Below are 15,511 nucleotides of genomic sequence, written 5' to 3' on the forward strand. Positions count from 1 at the left end.
ATATCAAAGACCAAAGATTTATTTATAGAACCAAAACGACACGCAGTTACCTTACCAACTAATCCATTTTTTTGGACTTTCCCATCTATTTGGGCTTTACTTCTATTTTGTTGGCCCATCTATGTTATTAGATATGGACTTTTCAATCAAAACATTTAACATAAAAAAAAAAAGCTTTATACACATAGCTGCAAGAACAATCAAGTGTATAAGACTGTTTTGAAAGGAAAGCTCTCTCCTTTAGCAGAGAGATTCACAAACTGCAATCATCCTGCCGGCAGATTCTCCTCATCTTTTGTAGCTGCTGTGCGATCCATAACCTTTTGTCTCTCTTGTTCCAAGTAATAGATCTTATCATTCATACCTTCCTTTTCATAAGCCTCCACCATGATCTCAAACGTTCTTGAATCGCTTACACATTGTCTCTCCTTCATTCTTGTGTACACTCTTTCCATCTCTATCAGATCATCAGCTTTAGCACACGCTGATATAACCGCATTGTAAAAAGATGTGTTCTCGGGGATCTCAAACTTTGCAGCCAACTGAACACTACTTATCACCTTGTGGAAAAGACCAGCATTGGCAAATCCGTTAATGAGACAACAAAATGTCTTTGTGTCTGCTTTCATACCTTCGCTACGCATCTGATCAAATGTAAGCTCCATGTTTTTGGCATCACCAACATCCGCAAACGCCTCGATGATGTTGTTGTATGTAGATGTTGTCCATGGAAACTCAAGCTTTCGCATGTATTCCATAACAGAAGACATCTTATCATACATTCTCTTCTTCCCATAAGAACCAATCAAAATATTAAAAGTTCGAGTCTCTGGCTCAATCCCAAAGTTCCTGAACTTTTCGTACCAGCTCTCCATCATATCTATCTTACCCATGTTCCCAAACACACTAAGAATAATATTCATAGTCCACACATCAGGTTTGCAAGCAGTACTCACAAGCATATCAGACAAAACTTTCTCCATCTGATCAAACCTTCCTACCCTACCGTACCCACTTAAAACTATGTTCTGTGTCACAGTGTTTGGAGTTATCATACGTTCGTCCATTTCCTTGTACAACGAATCAACCAAGTCAAATAAAGAAGCATCCACACACGCCTTGAGCAGAGTGCTGTACGTGAAAACATCAGGTTGGCATAAAGGCAAGCTTTTCATCTTGTCAAGAACTGAGAAAGCATCATCAATAAGATTGCTGCGAGTGTAAGCAGCGAGAAGAGCAGTGTAAAGCTCAGCAGTAGGTTCAAGTCCTTCTTCAAGCATTTCGTCGAACAGCTTCTGTGCATGATTTGGTTGTCCAGATTTCCCCAAAAGAACAAGCAGCTTCATATAAGTTCCTTCCTTTGGTTGATAAAACGTTTGTTCCCTCAACATTCCAAAAACCTAATTGAAGCAAAATCATATCTACAGATTTACACAACACACAGACAAAAATTGATTTTAGGAATTCAAAATTCAGATCAAACTCAATTTTGGGGATACCTCAAGAGCTTGTAACCATTGCTTTTTAGCGATGAGATCGGACAAGGTTTCAGTGACGGTGTTAGCCCATCCGTTAGCTTTGCTTCTTCTGTCGAGTTTCTTCTTCACATTCTTCATCGGAGCTCTTCTCGGAGAAACCGGCTCCGTGATTCCGGGGAATTCGCCGTCTTTCCAAAGCCTCTTCTTCGTCGTTGTAGTAGCACTTCCCGGAGATGATTTAGAAGCAGCTAAAACGCATCGTAAGAAGCTCGCGTCTCTGTGATGACGAAACCTACGCTTTCCTTCTGGGAGATGAGACGAACATAGAGATGATGAAAACGAGAGAGACATTGACGACGCCATCGTCTTCTTCCTTCTTCTCACTATCACTCTCTGTTACGGATAATTCCCGTCTCCAACAATACTTTGGTTGGATATGGCCAAATTACCCGGTTTATGTAACCAAACCGGAAACACATCGTAACCGTTCAAAATTATAAAAAGCTCAAACCTTTAGAACCGGACCGAACCGAACCGTTCAAAATTATAAAAAGCTCAAAACATCGTAACCGTTTAAAATTATACGAGACATAACAAACCTATTAACAAGGTAACAAACAAAAATATTTGGATTTACAGATAAAAAAAAAACAAAATCTTCCAACTACACAGAAATATATGCCGAAGAAAAACAAATAAATCCATAGAGGATAATGGACTCCTTGACTAAATCTTCTTCTCTCCCTCCTTAAAATGAATTAGATAGTCTTTCTTTTACTCTTCGTCGATTTCACAATGATGATTAACGCCAAAGATATTCGTATAATCATCGGAGTTATTGGTACCATATGCGATCTCTCCCTCCCTCTTTTACGTGCAATCGATATGTTTGTTTATCTTTTGTGCGCATATCTATAGCCGTTTATAGTGTAATTTGGTGTTGATGATTTCATGCATCAGTGTAACTAGTTGTTATTGTGATCACGGAAATAAATCGTCGTAATTATGTCTATGTGTGTAAATATAAATAAAGAGAGGGAGTGACTGATTTTAGTTAGCACAATTTCGATATAGCTATATATATATATTTACTCTTACAATTTTTCTCTGGCTTGATGCAGGGAATGTTCTGTCCACTGTGGTCTCCCTCTCATATTTGTAGTTCTTTATCTTGTTTTTTCTTTTTTACTTTTTTTTTTTTGTTTCACAACGGTTTGTGTATGTACATATGTGTTTAAGAGTCATATATGTACTACGTACAGGCCAAGGTTTATACAAATATACAAGAAGAAATCAGTGGAGGGATATAAAGTTAATCGTCAGTTGCTGATGCTGGCTAAATGTAGTTTGTGGGTTTTGTATGGTATCCCTTTTGTTCACAATGACAGTAATAGTATTCTCGTCTCCACTAGTAATGGCGTCGGTTTCGTTATCGAAGTTATCTATGTCGTTGTCTTTTGGATCAATTGTAACGACGAATAATCACGTGTACGTAGCTGTCCCTCCATTTTTTTTTTTATATTTTTAAATTTTAATAATGCTTATATATATATATATATATGTCTAAATATTGTATATTGATTTTGAGGATACGGCTATCTTCTTGATGTGCAGAAGGGTCATGATATGATATCTCTTATTTTTGTTATTACATTCGTGTCAACTGTCTATTCGATTACTATTTTGGCATTTTGGAGTTCACCTTACAAGCATATACTCGTGGGTGTTGTTTGCGACGTTTTCAACATTTGGCTCTATCTTAACTTGTCCCTGGTACAGCTCTCTCTTTCTTGTGATATGGATTATAGTAAACTATTTATTATATTACTCTGGTTTTGATTAATTAGTTTTAATTTTTATGCTGGTGCAATAAACAATAGAACAAAATGGAGAAGAATAAGAACTTTACGTACATGCCATTTTGGCTGTCGTTAGTTAGTTTCGTTAACGCTGGAATTTGGAGTGCTTAAGCTGTCGTTAGTTAGTTTCGTTAGTTATGTTTGAAGTTTATGATGATGATTCATTTTGGTATGTTTTTGTATTGTAAGGAGTTATTATTGTTACGAAATCGAACCTCCACATAAATTTTGGCGAGTATTGTTAATTTAGTGAAAAATAAACACAAAAGAATCCCTTAATCGCATCAGTGCCGTTAGTAAAACATTGACAAATAAGTAATGACCACATGATAACCCATAAAGATTTTCCCACGTAAAATTCCTTTGGAAAAAAGTAAAACCAGTAACTCTATCCGCTAGTGTAAAACTAAAGAGGATTTAATCTTTGGAGATTAGTGAGTACAAGTAGCATAACCTTGGTCTGCATATTTGTTCTACAATGAGAGAGTTCAATCCTCTGTGTCAAGTGGCTCTCTAGCTTACTCTCTTAGTATGTGACCTCTTCTGGAGATTAATGATTTTAATTTTAAAAGTTTATATTATGTTCCACCCTGAATCATCATTCTAACTTAGTGAACTAAAAACTAAATGGTGAAGTATTTCCAATAATTAAACAAGAAACAAAAACGAGATCATAATGAAAAGTCAGGTGTAAGAACAAAACAAAAACAAAACAAAACTTCTTACATTATTGAATTATTGCAATCTTGCAAAAGTCCTCTTAGGTTTAGGAACCGCAAGATGCACCACCCTAGCCAGGCCGCAGATCAGAGGTTTGATGGTGGGACTTGATTTTGATTGCCTGGTTGCTGATCCATGAGCTTGGCAATAACTGAAACATCGATTTTGAGCTTATAATCTGCCACAAGTTCAAGTATGTCTCTCACTTTCTCCCAGTCTTTGTCATCAGCCTGGAACTTAGTTGCTAAATCGGTGGTATAAAGCATCAGGAGCGCTGAAGGATATAAGCCATTAAGCTTAAAGAAACAAACAAGCCGGACGGTGGGTATAAGCTGCCATGTATCGTGAAGCTTTTCAACAATCTCTGAGATGACGACAGTTTCAAGACCAAGTGATTGAAAGAGTGTTGGAGCCTCTTTGAGATGAGCAATAGAGAAGGCAAGTTGAGCAGTCTCATCTGGATTGATGATTGAATTCTGCAATCCACATGTCACAATGAACTGCAGAAAAGCCAACACCTCGAGGGATGATGATGCAGTACTTATTCTTCCTTTCCATAGAATTGCCAGCTCTTGGGCCTTGGGGTCAATGTGATCATCAGGCTTCTTAACAGGCAAGTTGTTCATATTTTTCTTATTCGAGTCATGGAAACGTTTCCAGCGCTGCTTCGACAGCTCACGGGCCTCATTCCAAATTTTCTCCGCACTCTTCTGGAGTTCTTCATACTCTCTGCGTCTCTCAGCCTCTGCGTTAGGATCCTCCTGCTTTGCACTCGACCACCTGGTCCGCCTCCTCTTATTAGAGGGTTCCTCGACGACATCTTCTTTTCTCCTTTTGTCGGCCTCTTGTTCTTGATATTCTTCTTTATGACCACCAGCGGTTGGACAAGGACGAGCGTTAGCAATATTTGAACGCACCCTAGAAAGGGTCAATTTAGCATCATACAGTAAACGACTCATCTGATCAGAAAGGAATCTATTGGCTTCCCCAACCAACTTGAAAGCAGCCTCTGCACCAGCAAACTTGTTCTTGTCCGGATGAAGAAGCAGCGTGAGACTTTTGTATTGCTTCTTGATTGTGTCGGCATCAGCCAAACGGTGAACCTGAAGGATACCATACCAATTGTCAAGCCCATTGATTTTGTTGTGTGCAGAAGAATGCACATCACATATATATGGCCATCATGTGCGGTATGTGGATGAGATTGGGGAAGAGTGTTTGAGCCTTGGTAACAAATATATGAGCTCCAACAAAATCACCAGCCATCATTTTTTCCTCTGCTAATTTTTGCGCCTTCAAAGCCTCTTCTTCCTTGTTGGAATCCATTCGTAGCGATCCGACAACACAAACAAGCCAGTCGAGGATAATCCCTGCTGCACAAGACAATAATCCAGAGGCCAGAGCACTTCATTTAGTCACTTACAGTGAGATTTAACCAAAAGGTTCCTAACCCTAAACCGTTACATTAACTACTACTTGGTGCTTAACGTTTCAATGACAAAGAAGTTGTGAGATCTGGGAAACAAATGCACGATTAAATCGACTAGGCTTGAAAGAAAGGATATAATAGAAGAGAAACAGAATCGTACAAACGAGTGGCCTACACGGAAACACATAAATCAATGGAGAAAGGCAGCAAATCAAACTCTTACAGATGTAAAAGAGTACCTAAGCAAATCTACAGCACGGATCAGATGTACCACGCGAGTGCAAGGTCCTATCAAAACTAGGCAAGCAACGAGAAAAAATGATATACCACGCGAGTGTGTCAGAAACTTACGAAGGACCTAGAAGCTTGACGTGCCCGAAACGACGAAACGAAGCGAATTCTAGTTCAATGGAGGACAGAGATAAGAATAATAATTTCGGAACAATTAATTCGATGAGGGAAATTTCCTTTTTTCATAACGCCAAATATTCACCCTCCCTCTTTTACGCGCATTTCTATAGCCGTGTGTAGTGTAATTTAATTTAATTGGTACTGATTCCATGCTATATGCATCACTGTATCTAGCTAGTTGTTCTTGTCATCATGCACGGAACTAAATCGTCGTTATGATTGAGATCGATGCTTCATTATCCTAATTTTTATTTATATTGGTCGGTTTCGTTTTACCTATGTCTGTGTGTGTAAATAACTAAATATAAATAAAGAGAGGGGGTGACTAATTTTAGTTAGCACAATTTCGATATAGCTATATATATATATATATATATATATATATATATATTACTCTTACGATTTTTCTCTTGCTTGGTGCAGGGAATGTTCTGTCCACTGTGGTCTCCCTCTCATATTTGTAGTTCTTTATCTTATTTTTTCTTTTTTTTACTTTTTTGTTTCACAACGGTTTGTGCATGTACATATGTGTTTAAGAGTCATATATGTACTACGTGCAGGCCAATGTTTATACAAATATACAAGAAGAAATCAGTGGAGGGATATAAACTTAATCGTCTGTTGATCATGCTGGCTAAATGTAGTTTGTGGGTTTTGTATGGTATCCCTTTTGTTCACAAGGACAGTAATAGCGTCGGTTTCGTTATCGAAGTTATCTATGTCGTTGTCTTTTGGATCAACTGTGACGACGACTCACGTGTACGTAGCTGTCCCTCAATTTTTTAAAAAATAATGCTTATATATATACTAGAAATAGCAGTGTTCTAAAACGCGCTAGGCGCTCTCTAGACGATAGACGAACGCCTAGCGCCTAGTTGTATATGCGGGTGTTTAGGCGGAGCCTAGGCGGAAATTTATATATACTAAATAATTATATGTAACATATAAATTATAAAACAGTTATATTTTTAAAGCAGTTATTTATGCAAATTCAGTCATAGTTCATAGCAGCTGAATTTTGATGATAATCCCCTCTAATTTTTACTGAAAAAAAATACAAAAAATATAAACAAAAATAATTAAATAATCAAATCATGACAACAGAACATGATTGTTACTCCAATGTAACAATCGATGTTATATAATCACTTCATGAGGAATAGCCACGAACAATAAACCAAAGGTATCAGAGGCATCAACAAACTATTACTAGTATAGCATAATATTAAATAATAAAGAAAGAACTGTACCACAAAGATTGCGATACACGAAAGTGACCATGAAGCAGCTTACGTTAAGAAGAAGGTCAATCGGAGTAGAGAGGTAAACCAAAGAGGAACACCGAATAACAGNCCTCTAATTTTTACTGAAAAACAATACAAAAAATATAAACAAAAATAATTAAATAATCAAATCATGACAACAGAACATGATTGTTACTCCAACGTAACAATCGATGTATATAATCACTTCATGAGGAATAGCCACGAACAATAAACCAAAGGTATCAGAGGCATCAACAAACTATTACTAGTATAGCATAATATTAAATAATAAAGAAAGAACTGTACCACTAAGATTGCGATACACGAAAGTGACCATGAAGCAGCTTACGTTAAGAAGAAGGTCAATCGGAGTAGAGAGGTAAACCAAAGAAGAATACCAAATAACAGAGAAGAGCAATACAATTTAACGAGCTATGAAAACGAGGTATAGCCAGAGAGGTATCAATATTAGTTGGGATTGTATTTAGGGTTTTTCATTAAGTATTAAGAAACTAGGTTTTTGTCCACTTGAGAAAACGTACGGACGACGTCTCGGCGGTGTTGTATACGCGGACTATACGGTGCCCAGGCGCCCGCTTTATAAGAAAACGCATAACAAGCCGTATATGATGTATTCGATACGTTATGAGACCGAATAGAGAATAGGCGGCGCATATACGGGCAAAGCGCCCGCGTTTTAGAACACTGAGAAATAGACTCGCGCGATGCACGAGATATATTTAATTTTATTTTTATTAATTATGATATATCTTAATTTAGAAATATATTTTTGAAATGTATTTTTTTAATATGAAATTTTTAAAAAATGTTTAATACATTTATATATATGGTTCTTAATGTTTGGACGCAAAACAAAATAAACAAAACATATCAAATTAAGTAATTAATTCCCTCAAAGTTTTGTTGTTTTGGATTTTATTGTTTTGTGATAAATTTTTAGGTTCTTAGAGCATCTCCAATCCCACTCTATTTTAAAATCAATACTCTGTTATAGAGTAACATTTGCTATACGCCTATAAAATATCTTATTCTAAAATAGAGGTAGGATTACTCTATATACAAATTTAATTTTTTTATACTAATTCTATTTTAGAGTATAAAATAGTTTGATCATTTAAAAAACTATGCTCTATTTTAGAATATATATTGGAGATAGTCCTAGCACACATAAGGTTTGTATAGAGACTATATATCAGACGTTCGAAACGAAAATTGAATATTGAAATTAGTCTACAAATATTACCAGATAAATCTCATTTTTCCCTACATTTTTTTTCAAAGTTGTAATATATGGATGCGATCAAGAACTATATGATGATTCAGTAGGTCTCTATAATTAGAAAAGTATTATCGAAACTCAGTAACATTAAAGTAAATAAATAAAAATTATGTTTTAGTCTCAATCATCAAGAAAAATAATTGATAAATATTTATCTTTTTGCGAGTGGTTTTACAACTTTATATATTCTTTAACTCAATCTTAATATTTGATTTTCTTTTTGAGTCCACAATATGTTGCTACAGTTTGATTTTCTCTAGTTAGCCTCCTAACAAATTTCTTGTGAATTAAAAACTCTATATGAATGCTTAAAATGTGTTATACTTCTATGATGATGGGTTATTTCTTGGTCCTTGTCTCTATTCTTATTCATTATGTTCTTTTAATTATAAAAAAAAATAAACTCTCCAACATGTCAATTGGTGTAGATGGAAGGGAAGGCAAAATCAGAAAAATTAATATCAACAATAGATACATTCCAATTATTTTTCTGACATAACTACATTTCTAATTTATTTTAACTTACATCTAAATATTTTTTTTTATAATTAACTAAATTTAAACTTATTATATCTATATGTTGATATTTCCATCAGATTTTGATGATTTTAAAATAATATATGTGAGAAAAAAAATCAGCCGACTCAAATTCATCCAATCAATAAATTAAACTTCTAAAACCTGAATTTTGTACTATACGAATGAGATTATGAATCTAGACAATATGTTTTAGAAGGTAACAGAAGAATCACCAATGATTATTTTGAATAATTGATAAGTGTACTCACGATTTATCATATGCTCTGGTGTTTACTCTCTAATCTTGTAATCACACTTAATATAAAAAAAATTGGAATAATGCAAATTAAAATATGGCTCATGTCATAAAAATTTATGAAATATCTTATACTATATCTCACATTAAATTTTGAATAAAATTCATGAAAAGAAAAGTGTGTCAAATTTAACGTTTTTTAGATTCGATATAATATCTCTATTTTCTAATCATTTTAAAATAAATAATATAATTACCATAAAATTATTTTGTGAAACTATTGTTTCTATTATTTTATGGGGTGATTAAGCAATTATGTTATTTTTATTTTCTTTTAATACATACGTTTTAAAGACAGTCAAACTGTAACTTATAGAATATTAAATAGAATTTAATTTTGTCTGAGTTTTGTCTTTAATACAATATATATGATTATTGGATACACTGTGATTTTTTTAAATATATTAGGATATATTTAATATTTTTAAATTAGTCTGTCATAAATTAATTTGGCTTCAATTTTTATTTTAAGAGTATTAAAACTTTTTTTATTTTAATTGGTTTGATCAGTAGTTTTAATTATTTGTAGGTTATATGGTATATGCTTTCTTTAGGAAATATATTATATGTTAATACTAAAGGTTATGTTATGATACCATTATGCTATTTTATTTTCTTTTAGTACATATATGGAGTATTAAATATCAGTAGTCAAACGGTAACTTATATAATATTAAATACAATTTTATTTTATATGAGTTTTGTCTTTAATACAATATATGATTATTGAATACAATGTGAGTTTTTTTAAATATATTAGTACATATTATATATTTTTAAATTAGTCTATCATAAATTAACTTGGTTTCAATTATTTATTTTAAAAGTATGAAAACTTTTTTTTGTTTTAATTGGTTTGATCAGTAGTTTTATTTTTATGTGAGTTTTGTCTTTAATACAATATATATGATTATTGAATACAATGTGATTTTTTAAATATATTAGTACATATTCTATATTTTTAAATTAGTCTTCCATAAATTAACTTTGTTTCTATTTTTACTTTAAAAGTATGAAAACTTTTTTTGTTTTAATTTGTTTGATCAGTAGTTTTATTTTTAGGTTATATGGTATATGCTTTCATTTGGAAATATATTATATGTTAAAACTAAAAGTTGGAAGAAATATATTTTTGTAACAATATAATTTTATTTAAAAGCAAACTATACACCATATAAGATTAAAAAAAAAATAAAGTATATAAAAAATGTTTAATTTAAGATTAATAAGAAAGACATATGTCACAAATATAGAGCGCCAAGTGTCGCATTAGCAGGCAAAATTAGAAAAAAAACCTTCTCATATTATATAAGATATGTCTAAATGTTGTATATTGATTTTGAGGATACGGCTATCTTGATGTGCAGAAGGTCAAGATTTGGTATCTCTTCTGTTTGTTATTAGTTTTGTGTCAAGTAAAAGGCTCTGCAAAAAGAGACGAGACACCAATTTATTAAATGTATATATATATATTTTCATTTCAGAGTAGTGAATTATATATATTGTGGCTTACATTAATGTCCAAAATAGAGAAAATATGTTGATTCTCATGATTTAAGAGAAGTATGCGCTTGTTTTAGATGGTTATGTATCTTGTTTTCTTACTATCTAACCTCACGGAGAGATGTTACAGTCCATTATCTTTTTTCCATAATATTCAGTGATTTGGATGAATCAAAATAGTGGGAAAGCTAGAAATCCGTTAATGATGTGAACAACGAAAATCCATAAAATATCGCATGATAAATAGGAAAATAGGTGGACATATATTTAAGCTGATCCACTAATGCATGTTCAGTTTAATCATTTTTTTCTTCTTATTCTTGTTCTTATTTTTGCCCATTGTTTTTTTTTCGTTCTTTTAAGAAATGGAGTTAAGGAAGACGAAGAGCGACGGAAAAGAAGAATGCTTTAAAACTAGGGTTTACTTGTTTTTATTAATATGATTAATCGTTTTCTTGCAGAGATTTTGTGTAAATTGCTCACATTGTATGAGACTAGTCACATATAACACACAAAATTTATACTTGAATAAAATGAGGACTACAAAAGAATCAAAAATTTCTACCAAAAAAAAACAAAAGAATCAAAAATGGAAACAAAAAAAATCCGAAGAAAAACCCACTCCCATAATTTATTATGGATCAAGACCATCAATTGTTTGTAGCCGTTTAAGTGTATTAAACTATTAGTTTGTATAGTTCGATAGTTGTTTGACCCAAAGAGTAGATGTGAAAAGAAGAAAGAGTAGACCCACTTCCAAGCAAATGTTACTATTTCTATTTGAAGAAAAAAATGAGAAGCTAATTAAATATTGTTAAACCTAAAAAAAATTATTTTTATTTATTTTTGATGGGTTTTACTTTTTAGAAGACAAGCAAATATGTTAATTACTCTTTTAGGCCGAATAATAACAACCATTAAAATAGTTTTTTTTTTTCTTTTTAAATATGAATTCTCTTTAATGTAATCGTACTAATTTAAAATTTCAAACACAATTAATGGACCAGTGATTGAGGTTATTAAATTTTGGATGAACCTACCTTTAATTTACACAAAAGATCAAACGCAGTATTGCTTTTTTACATTTTAGTTATTAAGCTTTTAAATTTTGAAATAAGCAATTCTTTCACTATCCTATTTATCTCTTTATTAATTATGATTTCAGTGGCCTCCAATGGAGATGCTCTCAGCAGTCAGCATTCAGACTTTTCTTTTTGTACCATGATATATTGATATTTAAGATAAACATATTGGATTATCAAAATTGAAGCAAAACAACAAAATTGCTTTAATTAATTTGCGATGGGATGGGATGATTGTTTATAATAACGATCGGAGACTCGGAGTGGCAACTTAAAACAATAAAACTCCCAACTGCCAAAACAATAAAACATGGTTTGTAATTTTGTATCGATATTGGAGGTTCCACCGTTACACAATCTATTTTAAAAGTTGGACGTATAGAGCAGAATAGCAGATTATTCAAAAGACATTAGTTGGAAATAAGATATTTGCAAGATGCATGATTCTGAGGGATCCAAATCATGTTTGGTAACATAGAAGATCCCGTTGCGAGTGTTAGCCGTTCAAAAGGAAAATGTTCAAGATTTTTTTTTTTTTTTTTATAACTTTAGAGAATATGTTTACTCTATTTAGAAAAAGACAAGAAATATGATAGAAAGTACATCTTTATCTGTTCTTGCTAACATTAATCTTAAATGACAAATTTAAAGTAAGTTAAAAGAAAATGTAACTTCTTAATGAAAACATTAATAAAGAAAAACCTTGGTCTGCATATTAGTATGTGACCTCTTTTGGTTTTTAGTCTTTTTGGCATGTGTGCAGTTTGAGGCTTTCCACAAGCCATGTTCATGATTGTAACCCTCTATCCTAACCAATATTAATCCAGTGACAAAGAAAAGAGAAAAAAAAGCCTTGGTTTGCCGGAGTTTTGGAAAAAGGCAGTGTCGAGTTCATATTTTTACAATGATGATGACAAGTTATTATCGTCGTTAGTGAGAACGTGTGTTTTTAACGAGAAGTTATCATCATTACGTTCGCAGGAAGGTTTGATTTTCTTTTTCCCTGGGACAACCCAATATTTGCAATACAAAATTAAAATTTAAAATATAAGAAACAAAAAAAGAATGTTTCTGATTCAATGTGGATTAAAGTCAGAATGTGTTTAGGTTTTTATGTATAAAAGGCTATGCAAAAAGAGACGAGACACCAAATAATAAAATAGATATATTTTTTCATTTCAGAGTAGTGAATTATATATATTGTGGCTGACATTTATGTCCAAACTAGAGAAAATATATATGTTGATTCTCATGATTTAAAAGAAGTATGCGCTTGTTTTAGATGGTTATGTATCTTGTTTTCTTACTAGCTAACCTCACGGGGAGTTGTTACAGTCCATTATCTTTTTCATAATATTCAGTGATTTGGATGAATCAAAATAGTGGGAAAGCTAGAAATCCGTTAATGATGTGAACAACAAAAATCCATAAAATATCGCATGATAAATAGGAAAGTAAGTGGACATATTTTTAGTCTGATCCACTAAATCTATTTGTGCATGTTCAGTTTAATTCATAAAATATTTGAAGAGTTAATTCATCCTTTATTTTTGTTTCTAACAGAATTTTAATCTCAACAACTTAACAACTCCATTTGATCACAAGCCAGTTAATGTTGGAGCTTACATCAATATCAGAGTTAAGTTAAGAATCTCATAAACAAATACGTATCTTTTTTTTTGGTATAATGAGAATATCAAAAATAACTGGCAACAATTACGAGGGCAAAAATAATAACCAAAACGAAAATATCCATTAATTAAAGTAGATTAACAAAACAACACTAGATAGTCCATAAGAAAATACATCAAATTCCATCTGAAAATGGATTACAATGTTGATTAAAAGAACATAAAAAGACTACAAACATAATAAGATGACAAAATCTAAAACAAAGGAAGGCTCAATAGAAGCTGAATGCCCTATTAGTCGGTCCTGGATAGTTGAAAAAATAGATGATCATCTCAAAAACGGAAAGAGTCAAGAAACAGAACCAAAAAGGATGGATTTTTGGATCATAATCACAAGCAAAGACAGCTAAGAAACCCCCCAACATCATGATGCCTAACACATACATAAAGTAAAAGCCTTCAACTGGATAAAGGAGTTGAACCAAGACAAACAACCCAAAAACTACTGATAAAACCAAAACAGAGACCCAAAATGTTTGGAAATTATAGATAATAAAATAGATAATGATGAAGAGAATTAGAGGCACAAAAGTTCTAACCCAACGACCTGCCCTACAAACTATAGATGGAGTTTCAGTGAAAAAGGAGGCTACCGCAAGAATCACATATAGAGATAGGCCAATCTTGTAGCTGAAACCCTCTTCAAGCTTCATCACCCTTACAGCACTCACAGCTCCATAAACGCACAGAAGAGCCAAGAGAGTCCAACCTATCCTTGATGCTGGATCATTCACACCAAAAACGATCACTTTCTGGGAGATTTCGTTCTTGTTCTCAGGCTTCTTCTGGTTCTCAGGCTTCTTCTTCTTGTTCTCAGGCTTCTTCTTGTTCTTGTTCTTATTGTTGTTCTTATTATTGCCCATTGTTTTCTGGGTTTTTTTTTTCGTTCTTTTTAAGAAATTGAGTTAAGGAAGACGAAGAGCGACGGAAAAGAAGAATGCTTTAAAACTAGGGTTTACTTGTTTCTTTAGCCCCTTTTTTATTTTGTGAGTGCTATGTAAATGAGAAAACCGGGATAGTTTAGTAAAACCATGGTCTGCTTTACAGCTGTTACCCACACTCACTAGTTTTCTTTTAATTTTTATTTTAGTTGGGGTTTTAATTGATAGCATACTGTGTTCACAAAACCACTTTCTTTTGAATAGTTACAAGAAAATAAAAAAATATATTTGTCGCTAAAACCTTTTGCTAAAACCAAAAGGTTTTGTAACCACATATATATATTTTATATTTATCCTTCTTTCAACTTACAAGAAAATTGAACTGAGTAATTTCTCAAGGAGATACTAATAAAATCTCAACTACATAAAACAAATTATATATTATGAAGTTGCTATATAATTATTCAGAGGATATTTCGCCATCCACATATTTTGTAAATGTAAACACGTTTCAGATGCTGAAGGCTCGTTGAGACCTCTTATCTCATACCGCTTTTTCGTCCTAGAATCAAACCATGGTGTTACTCTAAAAAGTACTAATAGACATTAGTCATTACGAAGGCCAAGAGTAAATCATTGAACGACTACTATATCTAAATATTAATTTAGATATCTAACAAAAAAAAAAATCTATAGATTAACCAGATAAAATGATAGAACTATTTTTTCGACGAAAACGTTGTTTTGGGAGTATATATTAGCAAAATATTAAGAAATCTTTCATTGTAAAATCCAAGAACAAAAGTGGCCTCGCTCATATTATAAAAAATTACATATATACTTGTCAAATATTAACGTACGGTTTGTTACATTTATCATTTTTTTTGGCGTGTTAGTAGTTATCGCTCACTGGATCAATATTACAACTTACAACTTTACAAAAGTGTCTCGTCACCTCGGTTAACTCTATCCTCATTACATGATTAAAACTCTATGCAAACCTCCGATTTCGTCAAATATATGTAACCACAAAAAAAAAAAAAAAAAAAAAAAAAAA

General features: G+C 32.5%; 2 protein-coding genes and 1 long non-coding RNA gene across 3 annotated transcripts; 1 reads left to right on the forward strand and 2 right to left on the reverse strand.

The window, feature by feature from the left end:
• On the reverse strand, positions 111-1,906 carry LOC104744808 (pentatricopeptide repeat-containing protein At3g06430, chloroplastic-like). The gene is made up of 2 exons (XM_010465913.2): positions 1,500-1,906; positions 111-1,400 (listed from the first exon to the last, which is right to left on the reverse strand). The coding sequence occupies exons 1-2, from the start codon at positions 1,839-1,841 to the stop codon at positions 267-269; spliced, it is 1,476 nt and encodes a 491-aa protein (XP_010464215.1). The 5' UTR covers positions 1,842-1,906; the 3' UTR covers positions 111-266.
• LOC104744809 lies at positions 2,246-2,951 on the forward strand. The gene is made up of 3 exons (XR_760677.2): positions 2,246-2,319; positions 2,600-2,636; positions 2,741-2,951. It is a non-coding gene; the product is annotated as an uncharacterized LOC104744809 (long non-coding RNA).
• On the reverse strand, positions 13,617-14,548 carry LOC104744810. The gene has a single exon (XM_010465914.2). It carries the CDS (start codon positions 14,434-14,436, stop codon positions 13,786-13,788), a length of 651 nt encoding a protein of 216 aa, XP_010464216.1. The 5' UTR covers positions 14,437-14,548; the 3' UTR covers positions 13,617-13,785.

The sequence above is a fragment of the Camelina sativa genome, chromosome 15 (genome assembly GCF_000633955.1).
Source record: "Camelina sativa cultivar DH55 chromosome 15, Cs, whole genome shotgun sequence".
Lineage (NCBI taxonomy): Eukaryota > Viridiplantae > Streptophyta > Magnoliopsida > Brassicales > Brassicaceae > Camelina > Camelina sativa.